The sequence below is a fragment of the Pleurodeles waltl genome, chromosome 3_1 (assembly GCF_031143425.1).
Source record: "Pleurodeles waltl isolate 20211129_DDA chromosome 3_1, aPleWal1.hap1.20221129, whole genome shotgun sequence".
Classification (NCBI taxonomy): domain Eukaryota; kingdom Metazoa; phylum Chordata; class Amphibia; order Caudata; family Salamandridae; genus Pleurodeles; species Pleurodeles waltl.
Genome location: NC_090440.1, coordinates 1,908,122,220 through 1,908,146,618, shown reverse-complemented (window position 1 = coordinate 1,908,146,618; position 24,399 = coordinate 1,908,122,220). Strand labels below are relative to the sequence as shown.

At 44.5% G+C, this 24,399-nt stretch overlaps 1 protein-coding gene across 2 annotated transcripts in view; it reads left to right on the top strand.

Annotated features, from left to right (window-relative positions):
- LOC138285747 (queuosine 5'-phosphate N-glycosylase/hydrolase-like) overlaps positions 1-24,399 on the top strand; it is a 119,908-nt gene that overhangs the window by 58,397 nt on the left and 37,112 nt on the right. For both annotated transcript variants that reach the window (XM_069226084.1, XM_069226085.1), the window contains 2 exons: positions 10,484-10,834; positions 15,039-15,298. In XM_069226084.1, the coding sequence (XP_069082185.1) occupies positions 10,498-10,834; positions 15,039-15,298 (597 nt within the window). In that variant the 5' untranslated portion in view covers positions 10,484-10,497. The remainder of the gene's footprint in view (positions 1-10,483; positions 10,835-15,038; positions 15,299-24,399) is intronic.

Genomic DNA, 24,399 nt, shown 5'->3' with positions numbered 1-24,399 from the left:
AAGCACAGCTGCTAAAAAAATTCCCATCACGTCTGAACGAAATAAAAACTGTTTTGTTGTTCATGACGAGTTTGTTACTTATATTGGGTCCAGTCTCTCCTACTCAACATTGCTGCTATAAATCAGGAGTCAGGCTTAGCTCCATAGCTCTTCTTCCAAAGTGAAACCACACACAGTACTGAACACACTTGTTCCCACTACACTACTCCTACTATCCGCCTTCTCTCCTGATAACAGGCAAGTTGTTGCCACCCACTACCTCAGTGTCTTCATCGGCTTATCACGCCCTCGGACATTAAAGTAAATGGAGCTCTGTTAACTATTTCTAGGGCCATTGAATAAGCGCTCGAAAAGCAATCGTATTCATGCCTTTGTAAATCACACACACCCTCTTCTATGATGCCACTGCTGTAGCTTGTGCCTGCAGGTCGAAGAAAATCTCACCCGGTTGTCTCATGCGCAGCAGCACATGTCCAAAATCCATCGCCCTCCCTCATTGTAAAAAAAAAACATTCACAGATTCAGCCCACATTATCACCGAGCCACAAGCAGTCATTTAGTCCCAGCTGCTCAGTGTTTCTTCTCTTCTTGTTTCTCTGTGAGGGTAGAAGGGTGAAGCCCATTACGCCATTTATCACCTGCCGCCCCTGAATTTGAATCCATGATTTGCATGTGTTACCTGTGGCAAATCACAAGTGCATCAGGTGCAGTTTGTTCTTAACTTGACTTAAACCGGGAATGTATGCAAGATTTATTTGAAGGGTTCTTAATAAGTTTTCAATGATTGATGTACCTTTACTCTCACTCCTGTTGTTGTTTAATTTTCGTAAATGAATCTTATGTCTGAGAAGGCCTGGGGGACGTGGCCAGGCTCCCAACATGGCGGAAGCATGATCTAGCAGCTCCAGACCTGGGTCGAACCATCTACCCGTGATCTGACTCCAACGAAGTGAAGAAGTCGCACAGCTTAGCGTGGTGAGTCAGAGAGGTGCCGGGATGCTGCGTGGCCCGGAGTTGGAGCGGCAGCACCTGTGTGGGCCCAGCGCTGAGACGTGGGCGGTGAGAGCGACTTGAAGGCAGGCCGGGCACAGCCGGACCGGGCAGGGCTGGACTGAGATTACAGCAGCACCGGGCGGCCACACTACATAGAGGGCTCACATTGCTGTGGGCCCATGTGCGCTGGAAGCCTGCTGACGGACGCGGGCCCCTGGTTTATCATACTGTAGCCTAGTGGTGGTCCCAGGAGGTACTGGTGAAGACCTGCTCCTACCCCAGCGATCAGGTGAGGGAGGCTGGTTCCACGTAAGGAGGCATGGCAAGACTGTCATCAGGGGCACGGCCGGTGCCTGCTAATTGACGCGGCTTGCTGTAGGTGGGGCGGGAAACGTGGGGGAGCCTGAATACAGCACAGTGGTAGCAAAGGGGCCCGGACAGTGCACTGACTCTGAGACTGGCTCCCAAACGAAACAGCAAGGTGAGCACTCTGGGTGGCTTGAATGGAAGCACTATGGTGCTGAACCATCTGAAGCCACTCTTCAATATGGAAAACCTTCACCAGTGTTAAAGGGCTGTTCCAGGGTGAGAGCCGGTGGTGGAGACCAGAGACGGCGACTGGGGGCGCAGGTAGCTGAATGGCCTGGAGGCTAGCCCCAGTTTCGTCCCCGTAGAGAGGCACGGAGCGGCGGCAGGTGGTAGATGCCAGCAAGCACTAGATCAGTTGGCCTCGGGGGGCCCAGACCGGGCTATGTATGACCGGCCCATCCGCACCCTCAGGGAATTGCGGGGTGCAGGGCCCATTCTGTGCCACCAGAAGTGGGTCGGAAGTGACAGATTCCACCCACAACTTAAAGAGGGTGACCATCTGGAGCAGCGTGTGTGGCCCTCAGACCTTAAGTTGACAATCCCTCAATAAAATGGGGCGCAATAAAACTAGGGCCCCCAGGATGGAGGAATATGAACAGCGCCGCTCCCCACCCTCGGAGGACTCACCTTCCCGCACGCCACCGGAATGTGTTCTACGTACGAGAGCAGAGACACCAAGGGACAAGCTAGATCATATTTTACGTGAGATATGTGACTCCAGAGAAATCATGGAACAGAAGCTTGGCGCTATCACCACAGATCTCAAACTGCTGAGAGATGACCAGCACAAATTGGCGGGCAGAGTCAAATCGGTGGAACACCCTTTGGTCACCTTGGCTCCGGTGTAGGCAGATCATGACTCCATGCTGAAGCAACTGCGCAAATAAGTGTAAAAACTTCAAGACCAATCTGAAGACGCCGAAGGTAGAGCATGCAGGAATAATATCCGGATAGTGGGCATGCCTGAAGGTACTGAGGTAGATCGACCCACCCAGTATATCGAGACCTGGCTACAATCGACGGTGGCTCAAGAAAGACCTCCGAGTACACAGCCTTATATATGGATTGATCTTTCCTGCAAAACTGAAAGTGATACATGAAAGACGCTCTAATTTCTTTGACTCTCCAACGACGGCCAGGGAATGGCTCGATCAGAATATTCAAGGAACACGGAATGACCAACAACAGGAGTTTACATTACAGAGCTCTGGTTGGCAGAACCGGTGCGCCCGCCTTAAACAAGAAGCTGTACACAATGGAGGGGGAGGTCCGTCCCCAAGGCAGACGCATAAGAGTCAACTGGAGGCCATCCAACTAGCTCCTACTCTGCGGGTCCCCAACCGTAGGTCTAGCACGGAATCATCCATGGCCGGGGACTCAGATACTGAGAATGAGGGCAGTGTGACATTTTTCCCAACTGTCACACCGCAGACTGCTCATGATCTGTGAAAAGGGATGGATGCCCATGTTGTTCCTTGACCTCACTTAAAAGATACTGTGGAGACCTTCCAGATCAACATGTAGTGACTTAGATTGCTGCTCTGATGCCTCTATGATGATTCTGTGATTATCCACCGTCATTACATTAATACTTCCTCCTATATGTGTATCATCCTTGTATTATGAGCTTGATGTTGGGGGATATCTATATATGTACCTAATTACTGATAAAACCTGGGTCCGGACCATGATGAGGTGGTAGGATGAAGTACAAATGTATGGTTTGGCGTTGAAGCCACAGCACCCCAATAGCGTAAGCCAGTGGTTCCCAAACATTTATAACCTGTGGCTCCCTTGACCTATTGGCCATTGGCTGCAGCTCCCCATTATGTTAGTTTTTTTTTCGCTGGTGGGGGGATGTAAGCCCCGCCCAGGGAGTAATTAAATTTTTCTCCCTGAAAATAATCGCACCAATGGCAGGCAGATTAAACAAGGGTGTCTGGAGACTGGCGAGCGAGCAGAAGGCTTGAAAGGTCAAGGCAATATGAGATAACAGGAACAGAGGCAAAAGGAAAAACATCTTGGGGTGTTTGGTTGTCAGATGCATTGTGAGATAATAAATGGTAATTTTAAACAACCTTTGCCATTGTAGTTAAGCTAGGCAAAAAACAATGGCTGTTGTTATTCATCAAATGGCCCAGTCGTCCCACGACAAGCTCAAGCCTGCCTGTAAGCTACAAACTGGTGTTTTGTGAGTGGTTTTAGTAAGTGGAAAAGGAGAGGGACAGGCTCCCCTGGGCTTTCCATTGGGACTGCTATGCAGGTCACTCTGTGGCCCCAGATTAAGCCAACGCTTCTTCCTGCCTCGAAGCCTGCTCAGTCGAGGGCACCAGACAGTAACCAGAGATAGGCAGCTCTGTGTTTGAGGCACTAAGGAGGCAACGACTCAGGTGCATGAACTGAAAGCCTGGTCACAAGGAATAATATTATCACCTCCCTCCTCCCACTCACGGAACAGGCCTTGCTACACCCCCGGTGGATGGAGGAGACACATTGGACTTAAAGTAGGGTGTCCTTACTTGTGAAAGCAAACATTGAGAGCTTTGGAGGATGGACTTACGGATAGGCAAACCACGTCTATCTATGGTTTACTGATTCAACAGTATATTCATTTGCGTTTTCATTTTCATGAATTGCCCGCAATAGGGAGGTATAGCGCTGTTAACGAAAGATAACACACAAAATCATCAACTCTAGGTAGAGCTGTGATATTGTCTAATATTTAAGTGCAAACTAAGCATTTATTCGCTGCTTTATATGATAATGTGGAGGATATTTTAACCAAACATACTTAGATTTAATTACTTACATTTGTATTTATGTATGAGTATTGTTATTAACTTGCTGATGTTTTACTTTAATGCTTTCTTAAGTGCCAGCATTCTGTGACAAAAAGAAGGCAGGGTTTGCTAGGTGAAAAAATTACCACCAAGAATAATGACAATGTCACCAGAAATGATGACATACAACCTTTGCCCCTGCCATGTCATCACTGGAAATTAAAGCATATGTTGCTGAGTAGAGTTACTTTGCCTGAAATCCTAGCCCATGCTGCAGGACACAGTGGGTGTAACATGCTTTTTCTGGCAAGAGTTAAAGGTGCACAGATCTTTCCTGAACTCGCACAGTCATTGCTCACACTCCTACCCAGGATCACACCAAACCCAGGAGCTTGCCTGCAAATTAATGGTAATCTCTGCCCTCACATGCAGCTTTCCCACAGTGCAATACTCCAGACCTGCAATACTGGTAACAGTAAAAGCAGGGGCGTTGCTTGGTCTGGAAGGTTGGGGGCGGAGGATAGCTTCAGAATGCCCAATAATCATGCTGCCATATAATCTCAAAACTATGCAAACCTGGCAGGGGCACAAAGTCAACTGCAGAGCCAGGAATGTAAACTATGGGTCCGTTCAGAAATAATGAAGTGTCAGCACCTTGCTCGAAGTGATGGACTACTGTACATCCAAGCCGACTCCATACCGGCAGCCACACAAAAAAGGCCACTTTTTAAACTGGAAGAAATGTGCAGAAAGAAAAGCAAATGCTGCAGAGAGCAGGCGGCATGGGGAGATGGGATATTAACTGAATGGGGGAGATTGGCTGCCAAGGTAACCTTCAGTGCAGCGCTGTCACTGCTGACATTGTGTCCTGATGCACGCAGCCACCTTGAATCAGAGAGCGGCTTGCCATGTTAATCGAAAAAAAGTGGAAGGACAAACAAACGATCAAGACTGCGAATCTTTGTTATAAACAGGGAAACAGCGTACGCTTCTCTCTGGGCGGGGGTTAAGTTGTTGAATGAATGCTAACCTTGTTGTCTGCTGAAATATTTTTATATATCAGCACAATGGACTAACTGTCTATTTTCATTGCTTTGGGGATTTGTAATGCTCATCTCTCTTAATTCATATATACCTAGCATGATTCCCAAACTGTGCACGGCGCCCCTGGCTAGTTTTGACGACACACCAGGGATCCGTGGCACACAGATTGGGAACCACTGGCGTAAGCCTTACTATTTTTCTGTTTCTACAGTTTGCTACATTAGTTAAATTTTTCGAGCACAGTTGTCTACGCTGGACCACGTATTGGGTAGGGTTGTTACTTGTTATTAGTACGCTTCTGTCATCACTGATACACAGGGGGACCACAGTAGGTCCATGGGCTGAAATTGACACTTTCTTTACATTAAGGACAATGACCTTGGTTACTAAATCATACAATATAATTACTTGTAATATTAGAGGACTGGGGACACTTGATAAACGGCACAGAGTGCTAATGCAGTTGCACGGATGTCACGCTCATCTTGCCTTCCTGCAAGAAACCTACCTTACTACACCAGAAGCCCTAAAACTACAGTGCAAATGTTGGGGACAGTTGTTCCACACCCCCTCCTTAGCGTATGCCAAAGAAGCAGCCATATGGATAAGGGCGGAAATTTCGTTTTCAGTCCAAGATACTAAAATTGACTCGCAAAGTAGATATGTACTACTCAAGGGTCTCTTGGATGGAGAGTGGATAGTACTGGTCTGTTTTTATGCCCCACACCAGGACCAAGATTCGTTTCATGCACGCTTGTCTAACGTGCTGGCAGAATGGGCTCACTTCCCTTAGATACTAGGGGGTGACTCGAATGCGGTGCTGGATGTGCTCCTCGACCGCTCGCACCCGCAGCTTCCAAGTGTCGCACCGGTTTGCCAGGCCAGAACATTGCGACAATGGGTTGAGGGGTGGAACGTGGTGGATGTCTGGCGGTACCGTAATGCAGACGCAAGGGAATATTCCTTCTACTCCTACCCACATTTGCTCCATTCCCGCTTAGGCCGATTTTTAGGTACTACTAGCTTGCAACTCCACATAACCCATGCCACATATTTAGGTAAGAAGCTGTCTGACCATAACCCGGTCGAGATCCAACTGAACTGGGGAAGGGTACCCACCCCGATACCAATGTGGCGCCTGCAGCCTACACTCTTGGAAGACAAGGTTTATAGAGAGACATTAGCTACTACCATAGACACATATTTCTCAGAAAATACAGCCACAGCCACCTCCCCACTGATTGAATGGAGGCTTTCAGAGTGATTATACGGGGGTCCTCCATTTCTATGAGGGTGAGAGCACGAGCCGAAATACTGACCGGCCTCATACAACTAGAAGATGAGATGGGGGCTTTAGAGCGAGAGGTGATACTACACGGCACCAAAACAGAGCAATTATAAGTGGCAAGGATCCAGCATGCGGTACTCCTAGATCGCTTGCGTGTGGTAGATTACAGATCTTACACCCAGAAGACACGTGGAGATGGACTAACCGGGTGCCCTGCTTGCTAAACTAATCAGGCCACAGCAGTCTCCCACGCCTATATCAGTAATACAATCCCCACAGCTGGGTTTAGTAACTAGCAAAACTAGCATTAACAAAGCCTTTCGTCTATACTATGCTGATTTGTACGCAGCACTGCCACCAGTAGACCAATACTCCATACATATGTTTCTGCGCTGCAATCCGCTCCCACAGGTGCCAGCATTAGAAAGAGAGGCACTGCGAGTACCGAGATTTGCAAGGCATTAAAAGAGATGGCTCAAAATAAAACCCCTGGCTCTGACGGATTACCTGTAGAATCTTATGCCACATACTCTAATCGCTTGCTTCCCCACTTAGAGAAGTTATATAAGAGGTCACTCGAAGAAGGAATGGTTCCAGCTACAACTCGAGAAGCAGTAGTGACCTTGCTTCTAAAACCAGATAGACCTCCCACACAGATGTCATCCTATAGACATCTGAATACGGAATATAAACTCCTCAGTAAAGTATTGGCGTGTAGACTACTCCCACTACTCTCGCACCTGCTACACACGGACCAGTATGGATTTGTTCCACGACGTGGTACATCAATGAATATCCGCCGACTATTTCAGATGATGGATGAGTCGAAACACCAATATACGTACGCCGGCTGCATCTCCTTAGATATGCCCAAGCAATTGATACTCTCAGCTGGCAATATCTGTTGGCATCTCTGGAAGCCTAAAGGCATACCTCCAGAATTTATACAGTGAGTGAGGCTCCTGTACACGGCCCGACTTCCAGGGCCAAGAAAGGAATTCATATATCCCCCTAGACAGGGTTGTCCTCTGTCCCCCCTCTTGTTTGTACTGGCATTGGAGCCCCTGGCACAACACCTTCGCTGCAGCACAAAAGATTGGGGAATTGTGCGCAACCCCACTACTCATGCTTACTCCTTGAATGCGGATGATTTGATACTTTACTATAGAGATTTGCGGCAGGGCACAGAGAGGAAGGCGCAGATTTTTTACCCAGATTTGCACTCCTTTCAGGGCTCCAAATTAATCCAGATAAGTCATATGCATATTTCTTTCGGGGCACCTGTTCGGAGCCTGCGATCCCATTTGGGCCCATGACCATTGCAATACCACCTGTATCCTTCTGGTATCTTGGTATTCACATTTACCAGGACCAAACAGATTTGCTAGACGGGAATCTAAACCGGGCGATTACATTGCTCTGATCCCAAATCGATTTTTGGACCACGGGGAGGGTGGCCCTGGCGAAGATGGTAATGTTACCACTGGTCTTATACCATTTTGTGAACCTGCCGCTTATAGTACCACCCTGTGTATTTTGGACATTGAATTCCTTACTGATAGACCTAATATGGGGGAAAGGTCGCTGCCGAGTCGGCCTGACGAAACTATAGCTACTCCCAGACTTGGGTGACTTGGGTGCTCCAGATTTGAAGGCCTACTGTATTGCAGGCCAACTGCAATGGCTGTCCTACTGGCTAGCCCACCATAATCTGGAAGAGATAAATTGTACTGATGCGATGTGGAAGAGGGGCTTCCCTCACTGGTTGCTATGTCCTGGGTCACCTAAACCACCCCTTGAGGCTACTTTGCAATTACGTACGGCATTGGCTTATTGGAAATTAAATACACATTACACAGCTTCAGCAATCCCCTATGCACCTAACATACCACTATGCGGGCTCCCTACCCTCTCCGGAACTATCACGGCAGCTATGCTCAGGGTATGGGAACAGCGGGTCCACTCACCTTACTGGACTTGTTCGAAGATGGAATGCTACTCTCGCATTCAGACTTTGTGCAAATATATGGTTTATCAGAGACTCTTTTTAACTCATGCTAAAATACTATCATTTGTACGCACTTACTGGGCACCACATAGTACTGAACCAGTTACACATGAAACCCTCCAGGCCCTTCATACAATGGGACACAGTAGGAATCTTGTTAGATGGATATATCGCGGGATCCGGGCAGAGCTCTACACATCCCTGGACACTTTGAAGGCCATGTGGGCAACTGATATAGGCAGAGACATTACTGTCAAAGAATGGACTTTCATATTACAATATGCTAAAAAAAAATGTGTCTAGTAACACTAGGTTTAAGCTGATTCAGTTTTGCCTTTTTCACCGGGAGTACCTTACTCCGCATAGGCTCAATAGGATTTATCACACTACAACGACGCACTGCCCTCGGTATCGCACCACTGATGCCGATCTCCTCTATATGATGTGGGCTTGTCCATCCTTCACACAGTACTGGACTGCAATAAGTACCACACTGACAGAGGTTGGGGAGGAACCAGTAGAAGTATCACCTGCTTACTTCCCCCTAGGACTGCACCCTAGGAAACGTACCTCCAAGGTACTTACATGCTTCATGGACTTGGCTATGCTTTTGGCAAAACATCAACTGATGAGGCGTTGGAAGTCCCCCCACACCCTTTCTCCTCTCTCATGAACCGAGAAGTTATTATGCTGGAGCCAGGTGGAAAGTGCAGCCTTCAGAAGAGAAGAATATGGAGGACTGAGATAAAAAAACAATGGGGGTTATTCTAACTTTGGAGGAGTGTTAATCCGTCCCAAAAGTGACGGTAAAGTGACGGATATACCACCAGCCGTATTACGAGTTCCATAGGATATAATGGACTCGTAATACGGCTGGTGGTAAATCCGTCACTTTTCCGTCACTTTTGGGACGGATTAACACCTCCTCCAAAGTTAGAATAACCCCCAATATCTCTAGAGTAGGACTCACTAGTAGAAACGTTTAGGGCACAGATTGAGTCGTAGGGCTGATTGTGAGTTGATAAATAGCATCTCTTGTGAGAGGCTGGAAGCAAGCCTGAGTAGAAAGCCTGTGGCTTCCACATACTTTGAACTAAAGGGTTTATATACGCCCCTTCCTCATATGTGACTGGCTGGGAATGGGGCGGTTCTGAAAGCATTTATATGTGTCGCCCTCCCATGCAAGGAGAGGAACCCCTGAGAAGCTCAATATTAATTGCCACCCTTATTTCTTAACCCTTATAATTAATAGATGGAAGCGGGACAGGAGTGGGTGGGGCGTGGTTGGGATAGGGTGATTGTTGATCGACATCAGTGTTACATAACATAGAATCACTGGAACACACCTGTAGATCTATTATAAGTATTGCATGTTCAATTATAATCTGTATGCGATGTTACTTGATTACTACACTGTATGTTGGAGCAGTTGAAACTGAAAACTAATAAAATTTTGTTTAAAACAAATGTCTGAGAAGGCCTTTCACAATATGATGGTTAAAGATGTGTACATTTGGAAAACCTGTATATACATATGCATAGATGCTCAAAGAAAGCCAGTGACGGGGATCATAATGTAAGAGAAAAATTCCCACTGAAGCCGACTCACTCGCCTTTCCTTGCACCTGGAGCAACTGCTCTCATGGTCAACACCAATTGTCTCCTGAAGAAACTTTATTGCTTCAAGTACATGTGGAACAAATCATTTTGGCTACCTTATGTGGCGGAGGACTTTTAGGGTGTGATAACACTTTGTAATGCAATGCACATTTTCACATCCTCATGCTGTCCATGTACCCTTAAGTTCTCCTTGCACTGTCTATGTATCCTAAGTTCCTCACACTCTCTGTCCATTTGTCAAAGGCTGTACATTTGTCAAAGGTTGCTCAAGAAGGTGCTATTCTCTTGATATGTAGTCACAACCTAAAGAGCGTAATAACCAATGTGCTTCTGTAAAACATTAGCAAGAAGTTTCTTAACTATTGAAATTTTTCCCCACAGGTACTTAGAAGAAAATGGGAAAACCACTGTCTCCAAGAGAATCCGGAAAATTAATTGCAGAAAATAGCAACGATGTCTTTATTGATCACAATGGAGTGAAGTCATTTGCAGAAACACTGTTGGATAAAGTCTGCAAGAATCAGTTTTCTGTTGCTGGCTGGAAAGCCCTTCATGAGCTGAACCCGCGAGCAAGTGATGAAGATGCCGTCAACTGGGTGTTTTTAACAGACACACTCAACTTTTCCTTCTGGGCTGAAAATAATGACCACAAGTGTTTAGTGACCTACAAGGGAAAAACCTACAGTGGCTTCTGGGCTTTCTGTGCTGCTGTCAACAGGGCACTTGATGAAGGTTTGTGTCTTTTTGGTTGTTGAAATTGTTCCACCCCTTAGAATTTCTTTGAAATCAACCATGCTCCAGTGTCCCCATACCGTTTACCATACAAAATCACCAAAAGGGCATGGTCCTAAACACACTTTTCCTGAATTCTTGAAATAGTCAGATAAAGTATTGTTGGTCAAAATCAGTGTTTATGGCACAGATGCAGAAGCATGAGTAGAGTTTAACCTTTTGAAAATACCAGGAACTTCTGGAACACCCACATTCAGCATTGTATTCAAACTGTAAAATAACTGCTATTTTTTATTTTTCCTATTGCTTACCAATAGCCTAAGTTTCAATTAAAAATTCCAATTGGAGTTAATTTTTAGATAAAATATATCTCTTACCTTATTGATTTAAGTTTTGAACCAGAACTGTCAATGTTGCTTTTTGCTAAGGATCATGGTTTTGGAATTATGCAAACATATTTATTTGTTTATGTGCAAGATCATTCATACCTTTTGTTGACAAATTGTCTTTCCAGATTTAGTTGCTTGAAGTGTAATTTAATATTCTTTAAATGGTATAAAAACAATCTAGGTGATTGGTTTTCCCGGCCTCTATTTTGAACTTGTCATTTATAAATTGAGATTAAATTCAGTAATGAGGAGTAAAAAAGAAAATGTTTGACAGTTTAATTTGTTAAACCTGCTGCTCTCAATTGCACATCCCTACAGAAAAAGATCTCTTCCTATAGCCCCCCCCCAAAAATAAAAAGAAAATCTAAAGTCTCAATAATAATAATCACTTCCAAATCTTTTGCAGACTGTAGCTTGTGAAGCTCCAAAAACTTACAACGTATCTACATATATTTCCATCTTCTCAAGCTATCATTAATAATTTCAAGCACATGCTTAGTATGAATTGAAATACCCTCTTTCCCTTTTTTCACAAGGCGACAACCAAATATTTTGGATTGTTTCCTGCCAAACAAATTTTGCCTTCAAAACAATTCTTCCGACACAGGAAATACTTCTCACTTATGCCAATAATTGTTATGGCAGGAAATCTACCTAAATTCTGGTAATGCTGAATATTTTTGTGTGTAGGCTGATTACACAAGACAATGTAAATGTTTTGAGTTGGTCTTCCTCTCAAACAGATCTGGTCATAGGCGAATAATAGATGTAAGATGTTCTATTTCCAAATTAGAAAGACTCTACAAATGCAGTAGGTTTTGCTTTGCCTAACTCTCCTTCCAAAAACACAAGTAGTTTGTGGAGTGAGTATTAGCTAAGCATGTATCCTAATGTATGTGTTATACATGTTCTCTTGTACCAGTATCTTTCTGCTAACCCTTCTTTAACTTTAGTGTATTTTAAGTTAATTCTTGTCGCTATCGTACCATGGCTGTCCACAACATGCCAGGAATTAATACCATTAAAGCCAAAGTCAGCAGTACACATTGCATGCACACAATATGTCATTTATCCTCATAAAGCAGGGGGCAGAATTAGGGCATGGGTGTCCTGGATGGCCACAGTATGTCAAGAATTACCACTATTGTCCTATGAGTGTCCGTAATATATGCAGGGATTAGTGTCAGGGTGAACGTTATGCACGATTGGGCACTACTGCACAGTGGGTGCATGCAAAATGCCAAGAAGTACCACCACACTGCCAGGACTACCATTACACTAGTGGTGGGCTCCAATGTCCCAAGGTGGAGAACAGTAGGTGAAGAATGATCCTAAATTTTTTCGTATTACCTCAGTTTTGAAATAATTCAAAAACGTCACTTCCAGCCATTTTCAATAATATTGAGTAATTACCAAGGCAAATTTACTTTTCATACTTCTAGCAGAAAAAGGGGCGACAAACATCTACACCTACTTTCGGCCCTGCCTTGTTTGGATATTTGCTAGGGGCAACTGGCATTTTGCTTGATGAATAAACCTTGTCCCTCACAGCATAAGAAATGTAATCCCTCACAAGTACATCTGTCTTTGTCCAAAGGCCATCCCTTCTCTACATGTTTCACTACTTCACTTACGTCTTCATCCTGTTACAAAATTCCTAATTGATCCCACATCCACTACAGGTATCCTCACTGGCAACCAAACACTCCCCTCAACTGTCTATTTCAATTTCTGTAGCAATGAAAGGCAGCCTTGATTGACAATCAACACTGATTTTGCGTCACCTCAGCAAACATTTTACCATTAAAGTGAACTGGTACATGTAATACATTCAGTTTGCCAAACAGAGGGGGTTATTCCAACTTTGGAGGAGGTGGTAATCCATCCCAAATGTGACGGATTTACCACCAGCCGTATTACGAGTTCCATAGGATATAATGGACTCGTAATACGGCTGGTGGTATATCTGTCACTTTACCGTCACTTTTGGGACGGATTACCACTTCCTCCAAAGTTGGAATAACCCCCAGAGTGTTGCTTTGCCGCCATTCTTGGGAGAGAACAGTTGCACTTAAGGTTTGTGGTCTGTCCGTAACTAAAGTTGCTTGCCCTAAGTGAACATTTTAAAATGTTTTATCGCCCTCTAACATTCTAGTACTTCTTGTTTAATGACCATATAAGAACTCCCTGCATGTCTCAAACTCTGAGAGACAAACCCAACTGCTCTATCTTGACCATTCCTCTCTGCATTAGGACAAACCTACTCCATGTGCACTAGCATTTGTAACGCTTATTATGTAATTAGGTGGATCACGCGTTTAACTCCACTGTGCCTATAATTTGTTTTTGTGTCTTTTGGATTGCCTTCTCTCATTCACTTATTCATTTAAACCTTGCATTCTACTCCATTACCATCATCGTAGGCCTGGTTTTATAAAAAAGAAAGGTGAACAAACTTCACAAAATATTCAGCCATACCTAGAAATGACTCAAACTGTACTTTATTGCACCTCTTAAATAACTCTCACTAGTTTTAAACTTAGATTTGATAGCCATCTCTCCGCTCAAATTTTCAACCGGGTTTCACTCAAAATCTTAAATGTTAATAATACCTTTGTTAGAATTTTCATTGCGTTCACTTTGATCTTTTCTCCAAATCATGATGTCCTGCAAATAGGAAACCTGTCTCACCCTGTGAAGCAAGTTCTGCAGCACTCACTAAAATACTGCGGGCACCAGCACCAGGCCAAATGGAATTCTTAGTAAAATACATGCTACTTCTGTATTTATGAAGGTTTTAGATGCCTGAAAGATGGATGTAGTTTTATTTAGTGATATGGTTTAGTCCCTCCAGTGTGAAGAAGCTTACACAGATGCCCATTGTGTGTGGTAGATGCATGGATAACGCATTTGTCCTGGTGGAATATGCTATGACACTAGATGAAGGTTGGGTTCCATGCAGAATGCATCAGCACATGATTTATGATATTATCCATCTGGCAGTGGTGGACTTGGAATCTAATCTGTTTAGGTGGCATACTTGTCCCCAAATGCTAGTTACTGGAACATACTGCAGTCAGTTTAAACAAATGTGTGAATGGTGATTCAGGGTGGTTCTTCCTCACCACATCTACCGTTGACAGTGCTGACTAGAAGAGAGCAGGGGAGGTACAGTAACTTCTTTATTGTTGAGGGCGGGGGACGTTGTGGTAGAGGCAATAGGTTGTTATAGTGGGGTACTCTCCTTTCGTTCCTTCTCTCTCACCTCCCTGCCTTATTCCAGTTTGTGAAGGACTCAATGAAGATGGATTATAGAACTCACAACCCAAAAAGGTGTATAGAAATGTGAGCATGTTTGAGTCCAAATAGGTGTAACCTTGATTATTTTTTTATCCTTTATTAATTTTAAGATGGTGTATTTCTTTAATCAACAGATATTTAGAGGAACAGGTCTTGGAACACTCAGGTCACTGCTATCCTTTCAGTTTTCCATTTTGTATATGCACAGCCCGTGACGTAGGTCAGTGTTGAAAAAACACTAATCTGTTGGCCCAGTGTTTCTATTCTTCATGTTGTTTTTGTTTAAAGAAGAGTTTGTAAAGAAAATATTATTTTTCAATTTGATTGTAAGTCCCACAGAGAGGTACATGTCTTCACACCCAGTTAATTAGCTAGACACCTTTTTATGTTCACACATTTCACTGATGCCGCTGTTGTCATTCCCGGAGTTGCAGTCTTGCTGATAGCAAAACAAATGTGTTCAGTTCCTTGATAGATCAACTGTTACTCATGCTGCTGTTTGAATCTGTTTTCAGGCATACCAATCACAAAAGCCTCCTACTACAACTCTATAACGATGGACCAGCTAAGGCATGTACTGCGGTCTGACACAGATGTCTCCATGCCGCTGATGGAAGAGAGGCTCCGGGTTCTCCACGAAAGTGGAAAGATCATGTTAGAGAAATTTGGGGGCTCCTACCTCAACTGTGTGAAAAAGAGCGAAAAAAGTGCAATTAAACTGATACAGATGGTGGTGGAGAATTTTCCTTCTTACAAAGATGAGGGAACATTTCAGGTAAGCTGCTAGTGCTTCATGTTTTCCTTTTGTAATTTTTGATTTCATAATTATCTCTAGTACAACACTCACAGGGTATTGATAAGCTCTTTATTAAAAGTAGGCCTGGGCAGAGTTCATGGAGTCAGACTCAGGTGAATTCCGCAGAGTTAAAAAGAAATTCCTTGGAATCCCGCAGAAGCGGAGCTCTGTGACCCTCAGAGTGCTGAATGCACCCAATCTCAGAAGCAGTAAGCAGGGGCCAGGCCCGACCCTGCTTAGCGCTTCTGAGATCGGGTGCATTCAGGAGAGGGCCTTGGCAGTGAAAACTGCCCTTTCAGGCCTTTTGTGCACTGGCCTGTCCGGCAGTGCACACAGGACAGGCCGGTGCACAAGAGGCCTGAAACAGCAGCTTTCACGGCCTACAGCTGTGGCCTGAATTCAGGCCAGGGCCAAAGGCTGCGAAAGCTGCCCTTTCAGTACTTGTTTGTGCATCAGTGTGCACAAACAACAACAAAAAAAGAGAAGAGGACTTACCTGGGTCTTACCAGTGGGTCCTTCTCTCAAAAGAGTCCTCCTCAGCGTGGTTGCCCGGTGTGCGCTGCAGCCTAGTTTCGGGCTGCACAGTGTAAGTGCAGACTGTCTGCGCCTCTGTTGTGCAGCCCATACTGGGCGTGCACCAGGTGAGCTGCGCTCCGCTGGCGGGGCTAACTGAGTTTTTTGGACAACTCCACACGCCTAGTGGAGGGGCAAAAACTCTGTTAGCTCTGCCAACGGAGCAGAGGACCCCGCACACCCCTAATTGAAATGTACTTCATCCACATTCGGCCGTTAACTAAAGAATTGATCCACTCTGCTTCATCAGGTTCTACTATCGTGTTAAGGAGAAGATTCTCGATACAGCATACTTCTTTGTTTTCAAATATCAAAATACATTTCTAAAATGCAAAACGTGAAACAGTTTGAAACATACCTATTTGATTCATATCTCAGTGTGAAAAAAAATCGACTGGTTTCCACAGCGAAAAATCCTTCAGCAATACATACTACTGGAAAATATCCCCAATGAAAAGAAAATGAAAACTATCTACAAAAGAAAAAACAAACAAAATACCATATATATAAAGTACGTTAACAGGAAGGGAAGGCATGAATGACATCCTTCCTACATAGGCCAAAGGTATGTACAGACAAGAAAGATTGTTTGGAGCCCTTCACAGAGTCCTGGAGCTATGCATACTACATGGTCACGATTCTCCGCACTCCATAGTCACTACCATATACAGTTCCTTAATTATCACAATCTAGAATTAAGGCCTTCAAAATATTCTCTCCATTTTCTCCACATTGAGCTAGACTAATATCCTGACGTTTGCAATCTTTACTTATGACTTATGAGCACCTTCATAAATTCCATAGGCCCTATGAGCTTTGACCACACCACATTTCCTACTGAAGCTTTTATTCCTACCAAGACACCTAGCTTTACTGTATTGTCTTTGGTATCATACTTACTACTGTACCACTTTTTCCTCCTCTCTCTGCGCTCTAACTCATTTGTCCTCTACTCCCCTTTGACAGATACATCATCAACCCTTTTGTGGCACGCCATCCACCCCAGAGCTAGCTTGGTGAGAGGTGGCCTTCTTTTCAGCAACTTGAGACATGACCTTTCTATTAACATGTACAAGGCTTTCCTATAGGCATGTAGATGGCTATCCAGCTATTCTCCACAACTCATGCCATTCACCTTTGTCAATTGAATCCCTTCCTTTATTGTTTTAATCAGTCCCTCCACTACCCAGTTGGTTTCGGGATGATAAAGAAGCTTTTCTTATGTTCAATACAGCATCCCACCAAATAATCTTCAAAATCTGTTAAGCAAATTTGTGCCCTATTATCTCTCCAAATTGTTTCTGATAGCTCCTTCTCTGCTGACCACACTTTCGAAAAATGTGATTGCACTGGAAGAGCTAATATGTTAGACTCCTAATACTTCAGGTCATCTAAAGAATAGATCTGCTCATTATATCCAGAGCATCTCCTGCCAAGTTCTATTGTACAGTGCTGCTTAGATGGCATACGTCTTGAGATTTTGTCATTGTTATTGCATTCTGATGACTCTACTGCCAAGACCAGGCCTAAACACCAGAAGTCTTAATGCAATCTTTCTTTTTCATGACATCCCTTAAATGTACTTCATAGGACATATTTCTTGATCACCCTCTAAAAGAACTTGTAGCAACAAGCCTTTGTGACCCTGATCAACAAACCATCTTCTTTTGCCATTTCTTTTCTGATCATCCAATAGCGTTTAAACTGAGAAGGCATATTTTTGTTGTACAAACCTTTTTTTAACCTGATCTAAAACTGCCATCTGCATACTGTCTAACTCCTTTTTCCATTCAAACTCCTAAACGCTTTAGTGATAACAGACACATTTAGCATCAGCCACTCATCTTCCTCCTCACCCAGACTTCCTGTCTCCACCTAAAACAACATGGGGGGCCATTATGACCCCGACGGTGAGTATTAGTGTGGGGACAGTACTGCCAACAGGCTGGCGGTACATACTGCCACATTATGAGAATGGCGGGTTGGCTGCAGCCAACCCGCCACTTCTCCACTCATACCGCCATGGTGGAATCAGCCGTCGGGCCGGAGATGTCAGTCTCCAGCCCGGTGGCCGGCATAGGTTCACCAGTGGCATTTTGAGCCTGCTTACACCATAGTTTTCGTGGTGTTAGCAACGAAAACCATGGCGGTAGGCCCTAACGGTGACAAGGAATTCCTTCCCTGTCACCGATAGGCACCTCCCCCACCCTCCTCAACACCCACCTGACACCCCCCATACAAACTCCCCCCTCCGATCCTCTCACTCCGCCCCATACACGCACACACCCGCAGACACGCACCACGCATACACCCAATCACTCACACTGGCATACACGCATTCATACACCCATACTTCCAGTCATGCTTGCACATATTCTTACACACATTCACACTGACATGCAGACACGCACTCACTTCACCATTCTTACACGCATTCACTCACATGCTTACACCCACGCAAACAAAACTACACACACAGACGCATTCACGCACACACTCACACATTCATGCCCAAACCAGACACACACACACACACACAACACCCCCCTCCCCTGTCAGAAGCCCGACTTACCTAGTTCTAGGAGTTCTTCCAGCAGGGAATGGGAAGGGGCGCTGCTACCGCCAGCAGCGCCTGCCTACAGAACACTGCCAGGCTGTATCACAAGTCATGATACAGCTAACGGCGTTCAACTGGGGTGGCGGTGCTGGGGGTAGCAGAGCCAGCTTGCCACCATCTGCCAGTTTGATCCGTGCCGGATTTCTGCCCTTCTTGTAGCGGAAGTCCGGCAGTGATCATAGTATGCCGGACAGATGGTAGCCGCAGTGACAGTATTTTGGTGCCCATCGCCGTGGTGGTAGGCAGTTTTTACCGCCAATGACAAAATGAGGGCTATAGTATGTCACGCTGTTTTTGGACTTTGAAATGTACTTAATCATTAAGGTATACTTTTGAGACTGGTAACAGCTTATCCTTGCAAGTAAACTTCTCTCAAAGGTTTGTGATATGACATCACCAAAAACATTTTGCACCCCTCCCCCCCCCCATCAAATTGTCTGTACCAGCAAACCTTTCACCTTGATAACTGAATACCTAGGTTCATCCTCTATTAGACACGTTGATGCAACAGCAGTGGTTCTATATCCTGCCTCAGTTTTCTGTAATAAAAAGCTCCTAGCTCTTTTACACTGGCATTTGTGATGACAGCAGTCTCTCTTCCAGGGATGGAAGCTTGTAGAGAGCATGCTGGATTATTTTGTCAATCTGATTTCACTTTCCTACTCACATTTGTTTTGACTACTATTCTCATGTGGGAGGTTTCCTCTGACAGTCTCTCAATGAACGTCTGTAGAAATACACCAGGCCTAGGATAAGACCAGTACCTCCTAGTTCTTGGGCATTTCTTATTTGAATATAGCCTCTAACAGTTATTTCTTTGCTTTCACCCAAGCCCTTGAAATACTGTATCCCATAAAACTTAGTTACTCTTTCCTAAGTCAGCATTGATCTGCTCTTAAACCTTTCCACTACCAATGTCAACTCTGTCTTTCTGTTCCCGCCACTTGCTACCGTACATCAATACATCCATCTCGAAAAATCGAACACCTTCTAGGTCTCCCAGCATGGATGTCATCACTGTCTGTAAAACAACAAGGCTGCAGAAACAAAACCAAATTGCATCCTGACTAATTTGTACACACCAATCGGAGTCATGAACGCTCTCAAGTCTATCAGCTTTTCCAATATCATGATGTACCTGGTGGCAGGCAGAAGCTAAACTAAGAGCTGTGAGGATTTTTGCCCTCAACAGTAACAACATACTTTTCAGTATATTTGGGAGGGGACACTTGTTACTTACTTCCTCTTTATTCAGCGCCCTGGAGTATACACAGAAGCAATTTTTACCTCAGTCTTTTTTAGCTACTACTGTTCAGGCTAACCATTATGTGGATTCAACAGGTACAGTCACACCTGTCTTACATAACGTAATCTGTTTTGACTGCCCGATTTACTCCCAATCTCACTCCCAACATTTTTTTTTTGGACTTACTCATATCCTTTATTTTGTGTAAGTAGTATTTGTAGACAATTTTCCTGTCTAAAGGAAAGGGGGGGAGGGGTCTCCCTGCTAGTGAGAAAGAATTAGGGAAAGAGACAGTCCCAGAAACTGTGATATCAGCTATGTGAACTATTTCAGGAGAGAAATGCAAATCAAATTTTGCCAGATGTATTAGATATGTTTGTATAATTTCTTCTGGGGATTACTTGAGATTGATGGATTTTCACTAGTGACGGCGCAAAAATAAATATCTACTTAAAAGCATAAAAGGTTCTATTTCAAAGACTTACTAGGTCTTTTAAAATTACTGTGCAATATGGTTGTCTGCTCTGGTGCCTTAAATAGAGGTATTCAGGAGCCAGTCTGTGTGCGTGAGTGATTGGAGATTGTTGACGTGAGCCCTCTATTGGAATTCCAGTCTGAACAACAATCTTGCCTAATTCCTTAGAGCGTTGAAACACCAGTGAAAAAGCCCCTCTGGAGCTATTGGGATCATTCTACTCTCTGAACACTTCACCCTGATCAGTACCTTTGGTATCAACCTATGACACAGAAAAAGACTCTTAATCAATTCTTCATAAGAGCATTTCCTTCACTCAGCCTTTTTGGTATCATGTTTCAAAATCATGAAATGTGTTGTTCTGTGGTTTAATTATGGCATCGCACAGTGATGCTTGAATTGATCTTAACCACTGGCAGTCTCTCGGGTGGCGTCCCAGCTAATAATCTTTTTGACCACCATGCCACCCCAGTTTGGACCCAACCATTCGGGCTACACTGTTCCCATGGTAAGCAGGGTCAATACTGATTTGCATATAGCTGGGTCCAAACTGGGGTGGCATGGTGGGCAAAAAATGATGGATTGGGATGAGGTCCAGAGCGATTTCCAGTGACTGAGAATAATTGAGTCATTCCATCCATCACCTTCTTGTTTTTGCATTTTCTGCTCTAAGCGTGTCGGCAATGCCCAGATGTGTGCCCCGGGCTCACTCTGCCACTGGATTCAAGCCAGCCTGGCTGATGATGGGTGATACCCCCCGAAATTGGACCCAGAATGCTTGTTTTTGGTTTAGGGAGGACCTGGCCTGGCAGTTCGGGCTAAACTGTTCCCATGGGGAACGGGGTCAAGACTGATATACACATGGCAAGGTCCAAACTGGGCTGGCATGATGGGGCTATGGCCCCGGGCGATTGCCAGTGGCTAAGATTAATTTAAGCATTCCATCCATCACCTTGTCGTTTTTGCATTTTCCTGTACTTCTTGGTCTTCAGGGATATAGGCAGCTTGTATAGAGGGATCATAAGCAAATAGCCAATCTAGTCTGATAAAGTCTGGAGAGTCTCTCCCTTCATATTCAAGTGGTGCATGGATGGTGTGGTGTCTGTCTGAATCAACACTGACTAGCAGGTTAATGGAAGAAGAAGGACTTTAGGATAAAATTAACTGGCTTCGCTTACAGCATTTGATTTGGAAATTGCTTCCTTTTGTGTTTATATTTGCACTTGATCCAAGGGAACTCCACAGCCTAAAAATAAAATGTGCCACTGTGGACCAATACTGAAAGTCTTTTCAGAATAGCACTGCTGTGTAGAAATGTACTTGTAGATATATTGCAGTCAGCTCATCCCCATGGAGAAGGTACACGAAATTCTGAAGTAGACTTGTCATTCTGAATCCTCTTTCCTCGCTTGCATGCTTGCTGATGTAATAGTAAGCATGGGCCTGTGTCGCTTTGCGGCCAGTGACTGCACCATGTAATATCACTTGGAGATCATCTTGTCTTTTTGGAGGATGGTGTAACCTGTCCACCTAATATCTGCTGCAGCAGGTAAACCCCACTTTTCCACAGCACACTCCGAGTGAATTGTGTAGTCTATTTGCCTATTATCATTTTTTTTACACTCTTCCAGGCATTGTGTAATCCTTCCCCCTACGAAATGTTAACACTGATGGCAAAGTGATAAGACATTGCTTTGGTGTGTGTAAAGGATTTCTAGCAGTGTTATTCTTTCAGTCAGTAATGCGTCTTGTGTTGCTGCTTCAGTTACTAGAAGGGCTTGTGCAAAAATGGTAGGGAATCAGTTTCGTTCAGTACAATACATGCGGTTTCTTGAGTTCTTTCCTTGTCTCTAGAGCTGCCTCTTTCAAACCTGTTGGCCTATATCTTTCAGTGTATTTTCTTATCGGTGCTGAAGCCAAAAAGGTTTTGTTGCAATGATCCTCAATATTACTGTGCAGAAGGCTGGAATTATCTAGCTGATCACTGCCCTGTATGGCATGTGATGGATTGAGACATTGCTCATCCCCCACATATCCCTTAATTCTTGCTTACTTGCATGGCAGAGGCTGGTCTGGGTTTGGAATTCTAACTTATACAGTGTTAGACACGCAATCTGGTATTGCAGATGCTGTTAACGCTTGAGTTGTGGAGTGAGGTGGGCTGTCACAAGAATCTCGAAGTGTGAATGCCGAGCAGATGTGTTGACTGGCACCTGCAGGTAGATTGCATAGTGTGGGCATCTGCTCTTGCCCCCCCTGGTGTGAGTCTTAGGGGTAAGGAGGGCCTGGAATAGACTGAAGTCCATTTGTTACATGCAGCATGCATACAGCGGTGGTGATCACATTCTTGGGGGAGATTGCTTGTCAGTCCATCAGCAAAATATACTCATCCCTGCCATATCTGTTAACGCTGAAGGGGACCTTCTGCTGCCTGGAACAGGTACTTGCACACTCATTGACCTGCACCATCACACACATAGCAGTGCTGGAGTACAGAAGGTTCCACTTATGTAATTTTACAACACCTGAGTTCGCCCTGGTAAATTGACCTGTCTTATGCTTAATGACAGGCAACCTAACATTCTCGACCATCTTCAACCATCATGGGCAAGCTGGACGGTTGTCAAACTAAGTTCAAATTTGACCCCCGCCGCTCTGTGAGGGCTTCTGTTGGCAGATCTGAATCCTTGGGGGCTGATGAATGTCCATCATAGATATCAACAGATGCCACTGACATGAAGCCACTTTTGATAGCTATGAAATAAAGCTTACCTTCCATTAAGTCAAAGATGGACTCCATCGCCCACATGCTTGAAATGCATGTTGGGCAGATCCAGGAAGCAGAGCAACACCCCACCACCGTGGGGGACACAGTATCCCCCCAAAGGGAGGATGTGAAAGTTATTGCAGCAAAAAATAAAGATCTAGAGGTGAGATTGCAGTACAATAATCAACACATATTTGGGATTCTGGAGTCTACCAATACAAGAAAGTTGGAGGACTATATAGAGAGGCTCCCCACTACATTATTTGGCGCAAACTCCTTCTCCAAAATGTATTGTTCGCTTATGACTCATCCACCCCCGGTGCTCTGGCCGGACCGATAATTGCCCAGATTTTTAAATATACCATGATACTGTTCTCTGTTTGGCGAGAGAGAAGAAATCCTTGCATTTTGAAGGAAATGTAGTGTCTATTTACCCTGACTTTACCATTGCGATTCAATAGGCCAGGAGGAAATTTACATCCGTCATGCAGAGATTGAGGCAGGCTGCGGTACCATATGCAATGATTTATCCAGCCTATCTCCATGTTTCCTTCCAGGGGAAAGACCATATTTTCAGTAACCCCCAGCATGTGATAGACTTTATGTAAAACAACTCCATAAATGCATCGTGGATGGAATCGCAGACATCTCCGAACAACATCTGATGTGTGCTAGGACCAGAATTATTTTACCTAGTGATCCTCTATCAAATCAGGTGCTGCTCCAAACTGGCGCTGATGAAGATATTTTGTTTACTATTAACGTACATGTGGAACAACACTTTCCATTCGGCTATTTCTGTTTCTTCACAGATATTGTGCCAGTTATGATGTAATTGAAGCTCCCCTAGGCACCCTCGTACTATTGAGGAAGACCCCGCCTGGACACTGGGGCTGCCTCCACAGGTTAGCCCTCATTGAGATAGATGTTGATTTGTTTGCTATAAGTTTTTGACCCCTGACCTAGCTTATTGAGCTAATGTCCTAGGCTATTGATTACTTAGTTCCTATTGATTCACAGAGACTCGTCCTCTGAAAGTAATTTTCTATTGACATCCGTATGCTTTCCAGGCGGGTGGCAACCCCAGCTAAATGTGACAATGACCATTTTTTTCTAAGTTTGTGGAAGGGTTGTGCATACCTGGCAGGTTTGGGTTGCCTGCATGGGTGCAGAGAGGGATTGGAAATGTTTAATCAGTTACAAAATGCATACCATCGTATCATTTTGACAATGCGTAGTTCATGGCTTTTTAACACCAAGCCTCCCCAGTAATTTCATGGATCGAGTGAATAATGTCCTGCCCTAACCTATCCCACTGCACTGATACACAGACTTTCTATGCACACGCGACTTATAAATGTCTTACGTGGAATACCAGGGGATTTGGCAATCCGAGAACCCG